This window comes from Nelusetta ayraudi, unplaced genomic scaffold (assembly GCF_046127955.1).
Source record: "Nelusetta ayraudi isolate G7.1 ecotype Tasmania unplaced genomic scaffold, CSIRO-AGI_Nayr_v1 ptg000028l, whole genome shotgun sequence".
NCBI lineage: Eukaryota > Metazoa > Chordata > Actinopteri > Tetraodontiformes > Monacanthidae > Nelusetta > Nelusetta ayraudi.
The window spans coordinates 3322343-3340735 of NW_027466078.1; the positions used below are offsets into that span (position 1 = coordinate 3322343).

At 45.0% G+C, this 18393-nt stretch overlaps 1 protein-coding gene across 5 annotated transcripts in view; it reads left to right on the plus strand.

Moving 5' to 3' along the window:
• Positions 1-18393, plus strand: part of LOC142891142 (nck-associated protein 5-like) — a 57321-nt gene that overhangs the window by 26060 nt on the left and 12868 nt on the right. For all 5 annotated transcript variants that reach the window (XM_076030557.1, XM_076030556.1, XM_076030554.1 and 2 more), the window contains exons 5-8: positions 454-522; positions 2199-2237; positions 4270-4389; positions 18148-18327. In XM_076030557.1, the coding sequence (XP_075886672.1) occupies positions 454-522; positions 2199-2237; positions 4270-4389; positions 18148-18327 (408 nt within the window). The remainder of the gene's footprint in view (positions 1-453; positions 523-2198; positions 2238-4269; positions 4390-18147; positions 18328-18393) is intronic.

Consider the following 18393-nt stretch of genomic DNA (forward strand, 5'->3'; position numbering starts at 1 on the left):
ACCACTTTAGGTCAGCGCTAGGATGCTGCCAGGCCACGGGGGAGGCGGGATAGGGATGGGGGGAGGGGGGAGACTCTGCTGTGATTATCAACTTGTTTTTCCGAGGAGTCGCCCCTCGGGCACTTAAGTGGAAAGGAGCCATCTGCGGCCGACACTTTTAAGATTTAGCGGATTAATCGCCTGGCGGTCGCCCTCCGAGTTCCCCGGAATGGATCGTTTCCTACCGAGCGCCAAGCCTCGCAGGCTCTGCAGGACCCAGGCTGGACTCCTGAAACTTCACCAGTCATTCATTTAGAAGCCCACCCCCCCCCCCACCCCACCCCCACCCCCGCCCCCGCCCCCTCCCACACGAGCCGTCTCTCCATGTGTTTGCCAGAAGTTATGTCTGTAATTAATGCTCTTTGGTATTTTTACTTATTGGGTTTTTTTTCTGGCTGTCGTTTGTCTGCCCAGGCGGAGAACTCGGCTCTGTCGATGGAGAACGACAACCAGAGGAAGCAGTACGAACGCTGCCTGGATGAGGTGAGTGCGACGACGCAGCGGAGTGGGGGTGGGAGGGGTGTTTGGACAGCGCCGTGTGCAAAGAGGCTGACAGTAAAAAAATAAAGTGACTTTTTCTACTTGAAGCTGTGTGCGAAATAACACCCCCCCCACCACTACCTCCCCACCACCACCACCACCACCATCTTCCTTAAAATGGAGGAGGCCTATAACAACCTTACAATATTTCATGGATGCAAGCCATGGCAGTCTACACACACACACACACACACACACACACAAGCTCTGCTTGGCAAACAAAAAAAAGACAGGGTGATCTTAAAGACATTTGAGTGACCAATAATGCATCATTTTAGTTTTTTTTTTTTGCTTTTTGAAAAAACATGACACCCCCTTAAATTTTGCTTTGAGGCTCTCAGGGGGTCTCATGGGTATTTTTTTTTTAATGTATTATCGTCCCTAATGGTCGCTAAGATGTCTTTAAGACCATCCTGTCTAAAACGCCCTCCACTCAGCCAAATATTGATGGATATTTCGCACACTGGACGTCTAACATGAAAGTCAGACCCCGTTGTCGCCGTTGCGCTCAAAAGGCCAAGCAGTGCAATCGCTGATAAGTTAAAAAATTTACCGATTAAAGAAAAATGTTTAACGAGCTGAAGACCCTGTTAGCTGCTTGAGAATGGGAGCCGTTACAGCCTCAGGGGCCAAACAACAAAGACAATCGTATAATTCAAAAAGGGGGGAGGAGGAGCTGCTTAAAGTACTGCACTTTTTTGTCTGACGCTTGAAGCATAGTTCAAATACAAACACACCGCCAAGTTCTTCCTTAAATGAACAAATAGCCGATTGATCCAAATGTTGGATGACAACGGCCGAGGACGGTTGCGTTGGTTTGGCTGGGTGATACCATGGCTTTCCACTCGTCTCCCCCGCTCAGCCGTCCGTCCCTGAACCCTGCGTTGTGCCAAAAGGCTCTCTGTCTGCTGGATTCACTTCCTCTGCTTTTCCAGCACCGGTATATGAATGTGAAGCATTCTCGACGGAAGAAACGCAGAGGAGGCACGGCTCATTGTCATTGAGTCCGGGTGAGCGGCGGCAACTTGAGGGATGAGAGAGAGCAGAGGTGGAAACAAAAGTCATTATTATGGTGCCAGAGTCGGATGCACGCCTACACTCTCGAAGGCAGAATGAAAAAGGCGGGACTTGCTGACTGCAGAAACAATGTTTCTCTTCAAAAATAAATAAGACTAAAACTATACTCTCATAAATCCTGAGACCAAAAAGTTCAAACTAAAGCCACTTTGTCGAGACAGAGACATCCTTTAAAGTCACATCTGTTGGGTTCTTTCTCCCCCCCCCCCCCAAGCATGTATATTTTCCTTGCAGGGTGTTGATAATGGATGGACTTTGGTTTATTTATGCGGCGAGAATGAAGTTTGCCGCGCCGACCGCGGACGCATGATGAACGAGTTCACCCAATCTGATGCTGCGTGACGCAACGTGCTGCCAATTTGTCCTCCCAGCGCTGAACTTTACACTCCTCCCACTGCCTGCACACTTCTGCAACGCCCTCTCTCTCTCTCTCTCTCTCTCTCTCTCTTCGGAGCTCTCTCCAGTAACGACTGGACTCTGCAAGTTTAGTGGTTTTTGTTTTTTATCGTCATCATCGTCCTCGTGTAAATCATGTCTTTCAGGTGGCGAACCAAGTGGTCCAGGCTCTGCTCACTCAGAAGGTTTGTCTGAATCAAAGCTCTTTCATCACTGATCTCGTACCTGGACGATTATGGCTGAAGATATTGCAAACAGAAGTGTGTGTTGCGGCCGTCAGAATTAGAACAAATCTGTGCAAAAATGGGCTTTTTTTTTTTTTTAGGACTTGCCTTGAAAAATGTCAGTCAGAAACACTGAAAACACAACAGACACACCAAAAGTAGAAGCAATGTAGTGGGGGGGGGGGGGCAGAAGCTGTTGTTTTAAACAGAGGGACATATGAAATTCATTTCATGGGCTTGTGAAACCCTCCATGTCATTGGAACTTAGTATTGTTGACCAAGTCAGTGTATCCGGCTCACCTGCTAAATGCTACGACACAGAAACAAAAACAAGCCATCGCAAGATCACAAAGAGGAAAAACCTTTTCTGAAAAAAAAAAAAAAAGAAATCCATCAGTTTATCAGAAGAAGTTTCCATACACAGTTCCTCACCCATTTAAGATTTTTATTGAGTTTTCAAAGTGTTTTAACAAATGATGAGGTAATAACCTTACATGAATTTCCCTTTGGACATTAAGGCCGTGTCTACAGTGCCTCGCCACGGTACGACTGTGTTTTTTTTCCACCGGCTCTGTGATCACGAGACAGTGAGTGGGCGGAGTCGACGCGCTATAGGGGGACAATGTTTTCGTCAGCGTCGTTTCTGTACGACACGCAACAGCGCAGCGGTGGACAAAGTAGAGGTTGTGTCATACCTGCCGGTCGGTCCGTGGTCGCCTTTCTGTTAAAGAAAGAACAGTTTCCCCTCACTGAAGTCACAGCTGATCGTTTACGCAGGCAACGTTTATAATTGAATGTTTCGTTTTCCAGGAGAGCAGATGTGTTGTTCAACTTTTATATTTTCACTAAAAGTAAACAGGAGACAGATATAAATGGGAAGATGGCATTTATTAAAGAATAGAAAAACAGACTGTAAACACGCCCCAAAACAGAGCCTCCTACGTGTTTGAAACGGCCTGTATATATATATATATATGTAGCAACTCCGTTTGCTCCGCGACGTCGAGGGCATTCCCGGTTCACCCGCCCGCTCCCCAAAAGACAAAAGAAAACATGTATTGAAATAGCTGCGGTCAAAAAATGTATACACATATAAATGTGTTCGTACAACATCGATAGCAGCTGGAATGTACCCGACACGGAGCGCTGCGAGGAAGCGTGGACGTCGACGAGCTCGTCGCTACGTCACCGCTAAACTCGCTTCGACTCGCTTGGCCCCTCAACGACAGAGGTACCAAAACGGCGCCCCCTACAACCGTGTAGCGGCCAGTGCAGACACCCTCACACCGTGCCGTGGCGAGGCGAGCCAGTGAAAACACGCCAAGACTAACGCTAAGACATGAGGAATGAGGAACCACCAAGTCCAACAGTCCATAACACAGCAGTAAGTCACTGTGTGGACCCAAGAATCAAGCGACTTAAACAGCCTCATGTAACCAGCATCAAGATATGGTTGTGTATCTTACAGTGTGTAATAATACCCCCCCCCCCCCCCCCCCCCGCTCCCTCTGGAAATGAGCAGATGTAGTTCCAGGCCCTTTGAAGGAGTAAAAAACAAAGTGTTTTCCCAAACTGCTTATGAGGAGCTGTCTCGAAGACACAACGTGAGCCTTCATCACTTCTCGTGTCCCCGGGTAACGTCAATAGAAGATGTCATTAGTGCTTATCGATTGTGCGTCTCTTATCGACTGTGCCGTGAGTGTTTGCAGCGCGCAAGTTGTCGGATCGATGGAGTGGTTTTTCCGAATTTGCCCGTTTCATTTGTTTGTTGTTTTAAGTCAGAGCCGGCAGAAATGTTTTCTGCCCACGGATGCTTCCAATTCAATGTCAGCTGAATAAAAAGCCGGTGTTTCCGGCTGATGTTTTCACCTGTTTCACTCAATTGGCTGGCAGAGCAGATTTAACAGTTCGGTACTTGTGGTCTGTTGTTGTTGGAGATGATTTCTGCTAATTTGTTTCTGTTGCTTTTGCTTCTTCTTCTGGACTCGCCCAGAATCTAAAGGAGGAATGTGTGAAGCTGCGGACCCGCGTGTTCGACCTGGAGCAGCAGAACCGCATACTGAGCGTGTTGTTTCAGCAACGTGTCAAAATGTCCACCAACCCCATCACCCAGGTAACTGATCTGTCCTGCTTCGAGACCGCAAGTATTTATCCACTTTATGTGGTGGGTTTCTGAAAATTTAAACAGTGAAGAAGAAACGCAAGTCAAGTTGTTGGGGTTGAAGAGTTTCAGCTTTGGAAAAAAATTGCACAACCCAGGCTTCAAATTACACTCCCTGACTTGGTGTAGCATTCAAAGCAGCACCCTCGAGTGCGCCTTTTGCCGACACACGAGCATTACTGTCCCCGTACCGCTCTCTTGTTTCATGCTAATCATGTCAGAATGAAGTCTGATAGTGAGCCTCTAATCCGAGTCAAGCCGAAAAGTGACAGTGCTGAAATTGGAAACAGAGCTGCACATGTTTTTTGCTAATTGGAACTCTCTCAAGCAAGGAGTGGCGGGGATAATTGGCTGCGAAATCCGTCCTCTCTCTTACATGGTTAGCAAGTCATCGTTCGCTTGCTGAGCTTAATGAAACAACATAAAACAACACCATAAACAATTCTGCAATTTCAAGCTGTTTAATGTGTAAAAAGTGAAACATGTCACCTTGGTTTGATGGTTGTTTTCTCCTTTGCCACATGTTTAGAGGTGAGTTGCTACCTGTAGCCTCTGACACGGCGCGTCAATCAAAGGAATACTTATCCATAAAAGATGCACATCTGGATGCTATGTGATCATAGCTGTGTGACAAAGTTGGGGAAAATCTGCTTGTTCCACAAAAACGTGATTGTTTTCTCCCATTTGGACAGGGAAGATTAAAGAGCCCATGCTATATCTGCTAACTGCTATATCTGCCAGAGCTAGCTGAGTCTTGAGAAAACACTTGAATTAGCACCTTTTCCAAGCAACGCTGAGTCTTTAGAATGTAGTTAGCCCCCCAAAAAAAGACAGAGGCAGATGAAGCCGTAAATAGAGGGAGTTAAGGTTAACATTGTCTTCTGTATTCAGCAGTGTCAAATGTTTAGCCAGTGACACATAATGTGCTAAATGCTGTGAGAACATTCCGTTTATTTAAGAAAAGGGTTGCAAACTCGGAGACAACAGGGATGTGTTACGCTGAATGGAGACAAGTTTACTGGTGTGAAACTTTCCGCATGAAGTCAACAGTCCAATCCGGCCATGAATAATGGATGACAGAAGACACTTGTGATGGACAGGTGATATTTTTTGGCTTATTTTGGCTGACTTTTCAAAGAAAAGCCCCGAAGTGCACGGCTGGGCCCAGCTTAGCAGCTTATTATTTTTTAAAAATGCGTGAACTTTAACTGACAGAAATGTTGTGATACTGACTGTATGTCACTGTCATTGTGTCGGCAGTACAACACGTACCAGTCAAAACAAGTTACAGGCTGATGACAAAAAAAAAAAAAGAGATCCTGAATGTGTGCAACTCCTGAGTGGTCGCTTCCGAGGCGATGATGCTGACACAACACTGGCAATTTAAGTTAATGTGACAGCGAGGCTAACAGGGTGTTCAGGCAGCACCTGGACTGCAGCTAGCTAAGACCGTAGCAAATTACGAATACAAATGCAGAAAGAGGTCCAAGCAAGTTAGGAAATACCACAACACATAAATACACGAGGAAGGCATGAGGTCAGTAAGTAAAATACATGAGGATCCGGGGGATCCGAGCCCCTGATCATGAGACCATGAGACCCCTGATAGCCTCATATTTTTTCAAAAAGCTAAATATATATATTATTGTCACTAATGGTCACTAACATGTCTTTAAGATCACCATGTATAATATAGTAATTAAAAAAAAAAAACATTATTCACAATTTTTTTTTTGGTCAAGTGGAGCTTGCGTGTGTGTGTGTGTGTGTGTGTGTGTGTGCGTGCGCGTGTGCGTGTGCGTGTTCCACAATGAGAGCTAAGATCAGCATCTGACTCATCCGCACAGAATAAGCACAAGTTGAGAAACAAAACACAAAAATGCCGGCTCAACAAATTTGTGGATTTTCACATATTTCTTTAAAAATGTCGCAACTTCAATTTTCCTCGCGTTGACGTCTGTGACTTGGATCTGTGACTTGGTCAGGATCTCATCGAATTCTCGGACTACCTTTTCATTCCACTCTGGTTTCCGGGAAAAGAACAAAACGACTCGTCCGTCTCCAGCACTGGCCACGTAATGAAAATGCAGAATGTGAGCGAAATACTCCAGGTTGTTTTGCGTCTTGCTTGGGATTCTCTCTGTGTGCAGCGTCGTCGTTCTAACGAGTGGTCTGCATTCGGCACAGCCATTCGGAAGCACAGGCATATGACCAAAAATATATTCAATTGTGCAAAAAAAAGAAAAATCTTCAGCAGTTTATTCATACATACAGTATATATGACGGGGTTTTTTTTTTTTTTTTTTTTTTTGTCCAGCTTTAATGAAATTGCTTTGGCAGAATTCCCACACCAGGTCATTAAGTGCACTGTGAGTCCGACAGAGCGGGAAGCACCGAAAGTTTCTGTAAAGGTCACACTCACGCACTCTTAACGCTCGACCGAGAAGCGATTCTGCTCTTGTAGCCGTCCCTGTTTCCACGGCTGAGAGGCTAAGCTGCGTGTGCGAGTTTCGTTAAGAGAAACGTAACACTTTTTAACAGAACAAGTAGAGAACGAGTACTTGCATTTCAGCACTCACTGATACTGACACCAAGTACTTGACCCTTTAAGCGCCATACATTTTTTCAAGAAAATATTCAGTTTTGATATCAAGATTTCAAATGGCTGTGACTTGAAATTGGAAGAGATAAAGCCAGACTGTAATTGAGAAAAAAATCTTCAGTAAACCCGAACGTTTTGTTTGTTTGTTTACATACCTCTCGGCGATGTATTCTCGGTAAAATTCTCGGTCTTTCTCTCTCCGCTCCCACTACAACCACTTCCTCGTCTCCTCGACCGAGGCTTTCTCTCTATTTATACTCCGAAATCTGAACATAAACACCCCCCACAAATGCTGCTCAGACTGAAGCCACGGGTGTCTGCCCTCTCCTGGTGTAAAGTGGAAACTACTTTCAGCGCCATATTTGCCGCTATGGCCTGTTTAATTCAGCAATGACGCTTGTCGCAATGTTGCGACCATGGCGCCTAAAGGGTTAATAAGGCCATTACACATTATAGAATTACGATTTTTTTTTTTTTTTTTTTTACACAAATGTTTTTCACATTGTCACAAGTGTCACTGCAATTCCACACAAATTTGACCAAATTGTCGCACACATACATATACAGCTGTTTTCGCTGTCGTAGCATCGGCACATATTTTACGAGCACAAGGAGGGAACTCAACACCGGTATCGTTACCGATACTGGCATCGATGTTGGTGCGTCCCCACTAACTGACGTATGGATTGTTCTAAATTGTTTCAGAATTTTCTATTCAAAAGGTAAACTCCAGGGGGCAGTGCAAAACACGTGTCCCGTCACTGGTTTTCCTAATCGGCTCCTCTCTCTCTGTCATTTGGAATGTATGGATGCAGTTGCTGTCGCTGAGCATCGCACTGAGCTCCGGTGCGATCGCGCTGGCTTGACAAGTTGAGCCAAGCACGGCGTCAAGTCCAGCCAAGCAAGAGCAGCATCAGAGACCTTTGTTTTAACGGCTGAATTAATGCAATTCTTTTTCCATCGGTGTTAAAAGTTCAAAAATCATGTTTTCTTTAGAATCAGAAATGTTTTTCTTTATCTATCGAGGAAAATGTGTTGAAACACACCAGTGATTTGAAATCTGCTGAATATTTGACCAATAATGATAATAACTAACATGATAATCTAATAAAAACTGACTGTCAGCTGATTGATTTCTTTGACTCCATAAAATATCTGAGTAGAAAGGTTAGAATAGTAATCCTCTGTAAATCTTTGAGTTTGGTTCCGTGTCCTGTCTGTTCAGCGCTGCCGCTCATCATTGGAACTGGGAGCTGGGCTCGGCTGTCAGTCATTGTGTTTCCATCCATTTCTACCTTCGTCGTCATCATCGTCATCATCATCATCAGCTCGTGTCCGAGTATGACCGTCCTCCTTCTCGGTCCTTGTGGGCCATGGCGGCCGATTCTGGACCCGATTTCTCTGGTCTGGTGCAGTGTGGACAGAGGAATGTAGTGGTGGATCTGGGTTGGGACCTGTTTATTGGACATTCTCTCCTTTCTGAGTCTGCGCTTATCCTGTGCAGCATGGCGGAGGTCATCGTCATACTTGTCCATGCAGCCCTCCCCCCCACATGGACAAGGTTTCTCCAGGTGGTCCTGTCTGTTGCCATGTCCTCCCAAGCCTTCAGGTCAATGTGGCACTTCTTTAGATTTGTCTTCATGTTATCCTTAAACCTCTTCTTTTGACCTCCTGGGGCTCGTTTCCCTTCAGCAAGCTGGGAATACAGGACTTTTTTGGGGGGAGTTTTGGGAGGCGAGAGTGAGTCATGCGGATAACATGGCCAGTCCATCTGAGTCGGTTTTGGGCGATGGTGGCAGTGATGGTGAGAGCGTCAGCCTCCGCCAGTACGCTGGTGTTGGTGCGCTGATCCTCCCAGCTGATCTCGAGGATCTTCCTGGGACACCTCTGATGGTACGCCTCGGGCGTCTTGAGGTGCCTGCTGTACGTGGTCCAGGCCTCTGACCCGTACAGAAGGGTGGGGAGCACCACAGCTTTGTACACCAGGATTTTGGTCTTTGGGCTGGAGGTCGCGGTTCTCTAAAGACTCAGGGGTAGATCCTCAAAGAAGGGCGCGCGGCGCGTTTTGCGGAGAGATTGCGGCCGCAATCTGCGCCACAGGCTGCGGGGATCCACAAAGGTTTTTGCGCCAATGACATGCAGGCGCAAACACGCCCACGAATGCGGCACCTGAAATGCGAATGTTGCGGTCGGGCAACCTGAGAGCAGTTTGCGCCAAAGGTTGTCGGTGAGTGCGTGTGTTTGACAGTGAAACTCTGCCAGCATAAAGGCGCTCCTGTGCGCGCCTGGCATTACGATGCCTCCTCCATCTACCAAGACTGCTGCCATAATGAAGAGAAAGTCAAGCCGCCGATCTATATATAAGATTTCGGGAGCCATATATATATATTTCAGGTTTTTCAGAGAGGAAAGTTTCACTCAGAAGCCAGAAACACTCTGACAGACAGAAGCTGCGCCTGGTTCTGGCTGGCGGTGTTTGCGTCTGTCAAACTGCGCGCGGACACGAGCGCAAACTCTTCCTGGATCTGCCGCTGTTTGAATGAGGCATATTTACACAGAAGGGGGGGTGTCCTTTTGCGCGTAATGACTCATTTCAATACATCCAAATGAGTCTGGCGCAGCCCTGCCGCTACCTGCGCCTCGGCGCATTTTGCGCCGATTTTCACGTTTGCGTCCCCTCTGTGGATCGGAATCACCGTTTTTGGCGCTGTTTACACGGATTTTCTGGCGCAAAAGCCGCACAAACGCTTTGAGGATCTACCCCTCAATGTCTACCTTCACCATGTAGATCAGGGGTGTCAAACATACGGCCCGCGGGCCAGATCAGGCTGTTTTTTTCAGGCCCGCAAGATGATTTTGCAAAATATAAAAACTGCAATTTATCAATGAAAGACAGTGCTGTTCTAAATGTGTCCACTTGGTGTCGCAATATCGTTTCTGCTTGGCAAACAAACTCAATACTGGGGCTGAGCAAATTGGCACAAGTACAGCCAGTCACGTCTCCTATTCGCTACCCTGATTGCCCCACAATGTCTCTGCCGAAACAGACAAAGCTGATGCAGAGCAGTGTTGCCAACTTGGCGACTTTCTCCCCCCAAAAAGTCGCTATTCTCCCAATACCGACTTTTTTTTTTTGTCAAAAGGGACTAGCGACAGCTCTAGCGACTTTTCCTGGTGTAATTACGTTGCGATCAAGTGCAAATTGTCTAATATGCAAATTGGACGATGACATCTTTTGGCGACTTCTAGCCAGACTTTCCTTACTGAGGAGTTGGCAACACTGATGCAGAGTGCAGAGTGCTCAAAGAAGACGAACAAAGTAAAACAGAGAAAATATTTTTTTGTTGTTGTTATTTTTACGTTATTATTTCCATACCATGATTTTTCCCGGCCCACTTGGGAATAGATTTTCCTCGATTTGGCCCGTGAACCAAAATGAGTTTGACACCCCTGACGTAGATGATCAACACCTTACAGCACAGATAGTCATACTGACAAAAGTTCTGAACATTTGAAATCATCTGTGGTGGAAAAATGCAGAAAGTTTCCTTCCTTCTCCACCAGTAGGAGAGCGTTGAACAGCACTCTAGAATCAAATCAGGAATCAGGCCGAGTGCCGCAGCCCCTGATTGCAGCCTCCGTCCTTCCACAACCTGAAAGCAGACGTCGAAATCTATCAGGCTGCTCTCTCTCTCTCTCTCTCTCTCTCTCTCTCGCTCTCTCTCGCTCTCTCTCGCTCTCTCTCTCTCTCTCTTTCTCTCCCTCGCTCTCTCTCGCTCTCTCTCTCTCTGTCTCTCTCTCTCTATGGCACTGCCGAGAGCACTTGGACAGAAATGAAACCAAGGTGATCAGCTGTACCCCCCCCCCACCCATTACAACTGGACACACAACACTCTGGCGGTGCATCATCATGCTGGATAACATGGGAGGTAATTATATCGAAAGTCGCTGAAGTGGAAAATTCGCTTTTCACTGCCACTAATTCTTGTCTGGTCCCTAATCGCTGCTGCTGCTGCTGCTGCTGCTGCTGCTGCTGCTGCTGCTTGTTGTGGCAGCGCACCTGTTCTCGGTCACACTGACTGGCTTCGGCAGAGAGAGGTCATGTAAAGCAATTCAGCGGCACACGGAGAAACACAGCAGCGGAGTGAAAAAGCTTCTTTTTTTTTTTTTTTAACAATACAGTTAAAGCAAGAGTGGCAGCTGACAGGTGGGCCTTTGAGAAGTAGAGGTGATATCTCCAACAGTAAGAAGAGAAAGTTGCGTGTAAAAAGTGTGGATGATGCTGATCAAATTGTCGTCATTAAATGGATAGATGGTCTTTCATCGTTTGGCTAAGAACTTACCTTGAAAGCCCCTTCTCAGGCTCATCGAGGATTAAAACAGCTGTCTGTAGAGGGAGGAGAGTTTTAAAAAAAAAAGTCTAGCTAAAAGTCAGTGATTGCCTGCTGCAGCAAGCAATCAGGCAGCCCACTCGATGACAGCAAACAGGACATGGACCAAAATAAAAAACACAATATATGTTTGTGTATATACATGCCCTTAGGAAGGCGTCAGGGGTACATTTAGTGTTCACAACTCATTTAGTCTTAAGCAGCATTAAGGATAGATTGTCATTTCTACCTCTAATTCTCAATAAAGTTTGTACACTGGCTTGAGGTGGTTTTTAAGCCTTTCAAGAATTTTCAGAGCTCAATGTCGAAAATATTTTATGGGAAGGAGCGCGCCAAATTATTTCCGACCGCAAACATTAAAGATCCAGTGCGCAAAATTTAGCTTGATTTATGATTTTTATATTGGTAAAATGTTAATATACTGCCCATAAATACATTAACAAAAGTGTATACTCACAGTACAAAAAAAAAAAAAAAGTAATTTAGTTTTTCTACCTTAGAACAGTTGTCATATATATATAAAAATATACATAGGGCAATAAGGGTCTTGCTCCCAGTTAGCGTCCATCTCTAAGGAAGCCCGCCTGACAGTGCGCTAAAAACAAGGCGGGGGTACCAGGCTCGCTTAAAAATTTTACACACTGGACTTTTAAGCACGTGTGACCTGCGTCTCCCAGGACGCGGACAAAACTCGTTTGTTGGCAACAAATCTGCTTCGCGAGAGTTTTCCTCTGCCTTATTCATAAAAAAAGTAACAGCCAGTCTCGACAGTATTTCCTCGAAATCTTGTCTGCATTCCTTTGCTATTTTTTTTTTTTTTTTTTTTTACCCTTGCTTCTTCAAGGAGACACGTAGTGCTACACATCGCATAGCGTCGTTGATTCACATGAAAACGTGTTGTGTCGAAGTGCAGCAGTAGCATTTTGTTTTTTTGTTTTTTTCAATTTTAAAGTCAATTTTCACATGTTTGCTTTAAATGAAACTTTTTATGGAAGTGCACTGGGTGATATTATGGCCACGTGTCCTCTGATAATGGTCAAAATAAAAGCTATCGTTGATATTCAAAAAAACATTAGTGGTAGCTTCTGTAAGCTAATGATCTCCAGCTTCTCACCATTTTGGCGAGATGTTTGCTAATTCACAATTGTATCTTCTTATATTTGTCAAAGTTTATGAAGGACCCCCACCCTTTTTAGGTTAACAACACTAAAATGAATAAATGAATACTGAATACAAAAATTATCAACAAATAATAAATGTTCATTTAATTATGTTAATTTTCTTAAACAAAGACCTAAACTAATAATACATACACTGCTACCTTGTTTTTTCTAGTGACAGCCAGACAAAGAAAGGCAAGGAAATACTGTATTTATAAATATCTGTTGTTGCTCAAAGTGCAGTTGATCAGCCGCAGCACACGGTTGGCATTTCAACAGTTCCAAGACTGCAATCAGCGACAGAGGTGTCCATTTTTTCCCTCAGATTTAACATTTGTTGCGGTTTGTGCTGTTGAAAAAGAAAGAAAATAAGAAATGAGCACGAGCGGTCCCCGTCCACGTCACCACAGTCAAGAATTTCTGCAGTTAACTTTATCCATCTCGTTTGTGTTGGGACAGTTTTCCGAAAAAGTGAAGCCACACGCTGCAGTGGCTCTGCGACAGGGTCGTTTGTCACATTCCTATTGGAATTCAGTGGCAGCCTGTCGCTCAAGAGACTCCGAGCCTGCGAGGTTCTTAAACGGCGGCAGGTGCCTCTTACCTCGGATGAACTCTCCCCCCCCCCCGGAGAAGCTGTAGAAGAAGATAAAACTGAGAGACGTAGCGACGTCGAGAGCTCCGCCGCCTCTTTGAAGTGCTTTAACTGACGCCTGCTTGGCGGGCTGTGTGAACTCATCATGCAAAGTCCGATGTATTTACCCCCTTTTTCTGAAGTGTCCCTGCGTTGGTCCGTCGGGGGAGGTTGGGGGGGAGGGAGGGGGGGGGGGGATTGACAACTCGGCCGTGTGCAACACAAACAGCAGCTTTCGTCAGCCGCCTCTTACGTAAGGTCGACTGGCGCCGGGGTTTCTGCCTGTGAATTTGATAGATCATTAGCTTGTTTTTCCTGCCAGCCCCGTGAGAGGGTGAAGCGAGTCAAACTTTTTGTAAATGAAGCGCCATCGGATGACTAAACTCAAAACCAAATTTCTCACCACAGTCTTTTTAAATTGTGGCGTACGTGAAAGCAAAAGTACGAAAGGTCAAAATGGGGTCGCCTTTTTTGGAATACAATGACAACAACGCGCTGTGACAAATCAGCTCCTGCTCCTGCCCATGGCCGCAATCATCCGCCGCACTGCACTCTGCGGGGGCTGCTGCTTTGTTTTCCATCTGTCCGATCCCGCCGCTGCCCTGCGCTCGCTGCATGCTGACACAAGAGGGAGCAGCAGAGCGTCCGGCCCTGAGCCCGGCAGGCAAAACACGGTAGAGAAAGGAAGCCGCGATGAATGTGTCCGCACTGCAGGAGAGACGGATGAAGACGCACTGGGCGCGCCTGGAGACAAGGGGGCGCTAGTGAGTGGGTGAGAATGAATGAGAGGCGGGCGGTGAAGACGGAGCTGGTTTTTTTTGTTTTTTTCGAAAAGGGAAGTCAGAAGTCTACGGAAGCCAAAAGTGCTTTGTCCTTGTGTCGGTTCAGCTGTTGTGGATCTGAAACCTTGCCTGATGCCGCGTCAGGAGAAAACATGCGCTGTTGGGCCTCCCTGTGGACCCCATCAGCACACTGTGTGAGGGATCAGGTGGTCAGTCTTAGTGTCCAGGTACTGACAAACATCCATCAATGAGTTCCAGTGAGCTGTCCTAGATACCATGCCCACAGTTGTATGTGGACAATGAGGACTCATCTGTCAAACAGGCTGCCAGGGCCATGCTGTGTGCATATTTAAGACGTGTCACTCCCTTGCTATTACAGGCTATTTCATTCGTTCATATGTGCATATGGAAAAGAGGATGGGTGACAAAGCACAACCCACAGCTACTGTAGTATCTAACACAATGTTGTTGGATTTATACCCGTGAAGATTGATGACATGGGGGCTCTGTCCTTCATGAATTAACATGTGAAAAAACAAAGTTAAACTCATTGCTTCGGATGTTCCAAACTGAGATTCCAGTTTCCAGGTTCAAAAAGGAGGCTGACACGCCAAAAACCTGCAAATGAATCAATCAATCAATCAATCACTCAATCAACTTTTATTGGTACAGTGCTAAATCGGAACCAAAGGCATCTCAAAGCACTTTGTACAATCAATGGATACCCAACTGGGCCCCCAGAGCAAGCAAGGTGCGACAGTGGCCAGGAAAAACTCCCCTTTGGGAAGAAACCAAACTCCAGAGCAGATCCAGACTCCAGAGGGCGCTCATCTGCTTTGCAAGAAGTACCAAAAGCCTGCATTCTATCTTTAGGCCAGTTGGGACCGCCAAAAATGAGTGCAAAAGACTAATAATGACTGTCAATATGGAAAGGAGTACTAAATTTATAACTATAACTGGGTCAATTTTCTTGGTGGTCTAAATCACGAGTAAAAAAAAAATAAATCATTACATTGGTTTTTGTATCCATGTTTTCTAATTCAGTCCAATTTCGAGTAAAATGGTAATTAAGTTGTATCCGTAGCTACAGTTTAGTTGCTGCCAAGTGGTAAACTTGAGGGCACACGCTGCGCTAACGCTTCAATCATTGCTCATCTCTGGCACCACCCACACGTCACAATGACTGTCTATTTTTGTTGTATCGTCAATGGATAAGACACAAAACAGAGGTTTTATATTCAACACCACTCAATTCTAAAAGGAAAAATTGTATGTGACAGTAAGTGTCCTTAATACAGTGTGATAAGTCTTCCTGAGCTTCCTTTCTTTATGAAAATCCCTTCAACAATCAGGAGTGGCTTGGACAAATTGAGAGTGTAATTGAAATCTGTGCTGTGCAGTCACAAAACACGGAAACATAGTGTTTGCGATAAATAAACCCAACAACACACAGATCCCCATAACATATTGACTTATTTCTGTGTTAATAAACGCACAGCAATATTGACAGTCCTGAAGCGGCAACACTTTAAGACACGTTGAGTCTTGCTCATCTTACGCGGATTACGGATAAACTTCAACCACATACTGGTGTTCTCGTAGCTGTTCTCAGCATTTGCCACAGTATTGCCACACATTCCCTTGCTTATGCCTGCAGTATCATCCAGTGCAGAAAGTCACAGGCCCCAGGCTTGCCATTCGTTCCATTCTCATTCTCAACCTTAGCAGGTGGAGGGGAAATGATAAGTATTACCACCAAACTGCAAAGGTAATTATTTTCTTGGTGGGATGGAATTTACTAATGCAAAAGAACAAAAACAAAGCCCCTGTCATGATGCCGCTGCTGTGATGTCTCGTCTCTACCACTAGGTGCACGCGCTTATGTCCGGCCGTCGCTGCTTGTGCACACTTTGTTCAGAAAACTGTCTTGATGACTGAATATGGACCTTCAGCCGATGCTGTTTCCCAAAACAGGGTCATAGAGAAGCTATTTTCCTGCAGTGTTTAACTTGTGTTTCCAAATCACATGACAATTTCCATCAGGCTAGGTTTGCCGAAATCCCAAAAAACAGTGAAGCGTTGCAGATCACATCCCAGACAAATTGAGTGCTCCATGTTTTCCACCCCTGTTACGCTCCTACTTGTCCCTCGCTCATCTTGGATCACAGAAACCAGCAACAACAGTGGGTTGATTCTGCCGAGGGTCCCAGCATGAGCAGTTAGAGCTCCCATGAACGCTGACATAAAAATGTATGACTTGGCAGCGCTGTCAGCTTCTGGCATAACAGCATCCGCTCCATGGGGAAGACCCTCGCTCGCAGCAGTGCCAGACAGGTTTTACATGCCACTGCATTCCTCTGTTGGTAGCAGGCTTGCTGACTGGCAGGCTGTGAGATTCATTTATTCACAGTGAGTCTCTGAGTCCCCATGTCATGTAAGGCCATGGAATACACAGAATCGGAAACAGTTCCTGGCAAATATACACCAGCTAACAATGGTGGGCTTAAAGTGCTGGATGGTTAACATTAGGCACTGTCAGTCGACAGTCAATTTGCCCCTTTGCATTCCTTTAAAAATGGATTTGACTCGTGTTGGGAGCTATTTAAATATATTCTCATGACCCGACCTTGGTTTTTTGGTCTTTCTGCCCTCAATTCTTTCCAGGTTTCCTTTCTCTGTGTAAGTTTCACTGCTCAATCTGAATGCAAGTTGGATTAAATATCGTATGCATGAATGCGTCATGGTTTTATTTATGCCCTCAAATTTTCAACTGTTCAAACTACTTATGTACTTTTAAATGCGGTAAAGCAATCACCTCATTTTCTTTATACCTCAGGATCTTGTGGGCTTCTGAAGGATTAATTGGAAACAGCATATGTCAGCTTTTAATATTTGCAATGAAATACATACATGTCTAAAATGTTAATTTGACATGTTAGCATTGCTTTTTGATGATTTATTACTCATCATGATGAAAGTCTTGAGGAATATTCAGAAAATTATCATTTAGACCAATGATCAGGAGTGTTTGACTAACGCTTTCTTTCAAGCAGTTCTCAAGAAATGTCATTTTCCATTAAAAATGTGTTTGGTCATTTTTTTTTTTTTTAGTTAAGATAGAGAAATGTGTTTTGCGCAAAAGTAAATATATGAAGAGGAAAAAGGAAATTCCAGTGGCTGAGAATTTGTCCTTGACGTCAAGTGCTGCACTTCTATGACTGAGGGTTTTGTTTGACCATATCTGTTGTCACAGATCTTAGATACCCCTCGACATGTCATCTGTAATTAGTTCCAAGATTAATCCACACAAGCATTAGCCAAAACGGGCCTTCCCTCGTTTTTAAGACTGGCACAGATAATAAAATAATAGGTGAATATCAATGAATGGACCAAATCACTTTAGTCCCAGGCTCCCTCATGCAATTATTTCCTTTTCACATTAATTATAGCTAACAGATGACACTAATGACTTTGAGGGGAAGCTGTCTACAGCAGCCATGGAAGCGATCAATGCCATTTTAAATGGGGTCACAACACTTGACACCGCTGTTGTCCCTGATTGGAAAAGGCTTTCATTCATCAAGAAGTGCTAGTTGGGCTTTTTGCCACTGGACAAAAACTTGCATTGAAATCCTGAACAACATTGAAAACCAAGGTCAAATTAAAGGTTATATGTAGAATAAGATTTTGTTTTTACATTGAACAAATTTCTCAGTGCAATTACAAACGAGTGATTAGAACATCAGTCTAACGTGACAAGATGTGTTGATTGAAGGATTGAATCATGAACTTCAATTTAATCATTTCCCAAACTCAAGCTACAGACATATTTTCTTCATCCTGGGCTGTACTGAGGCAGGCTCACACGAATGACTGTCCTGAAAACTTCCTAGATGTCCAGACAGCAGTATATTTACAGTATGTTTACAGTCTCTGTTTAGAAGGAAACAAAAACAGGGTGGTCTCAAGAGGACGACCCAAACACCTGGCTGTGGGTGTTATTTGGAAATGGGGAATGATATGCAATGATAAGCATTTGAGTCATAGGAACCTTACAAGCATGTTGAATTGAGTTCATTTCTATAATGTATGTCCAACCCATCAGCATTATTTTCAATCTTTTTCGCTCTGAATGTTTCTCCAGGAGGTCCAAAGAAATGGAAAAGCAAGTATTCCAGCTGGAAGGTGGCCCAGTCTTCTGAGTCTAACATGCCCACGCAGTAGTGGCAGCGGTAGTGGCAGTGAACTGTCTCTGTCCAGTGCTTGCAGTGAATATTCCAGTGGCTCGCATACATGGGCAGAGGGTCGTGGATCCTCAAAGCAGGTATGTATCATCCATCCAGTGTCGCTTGTTGGATTGAGACAAGTCACCCAATCGCCATCTCACTGT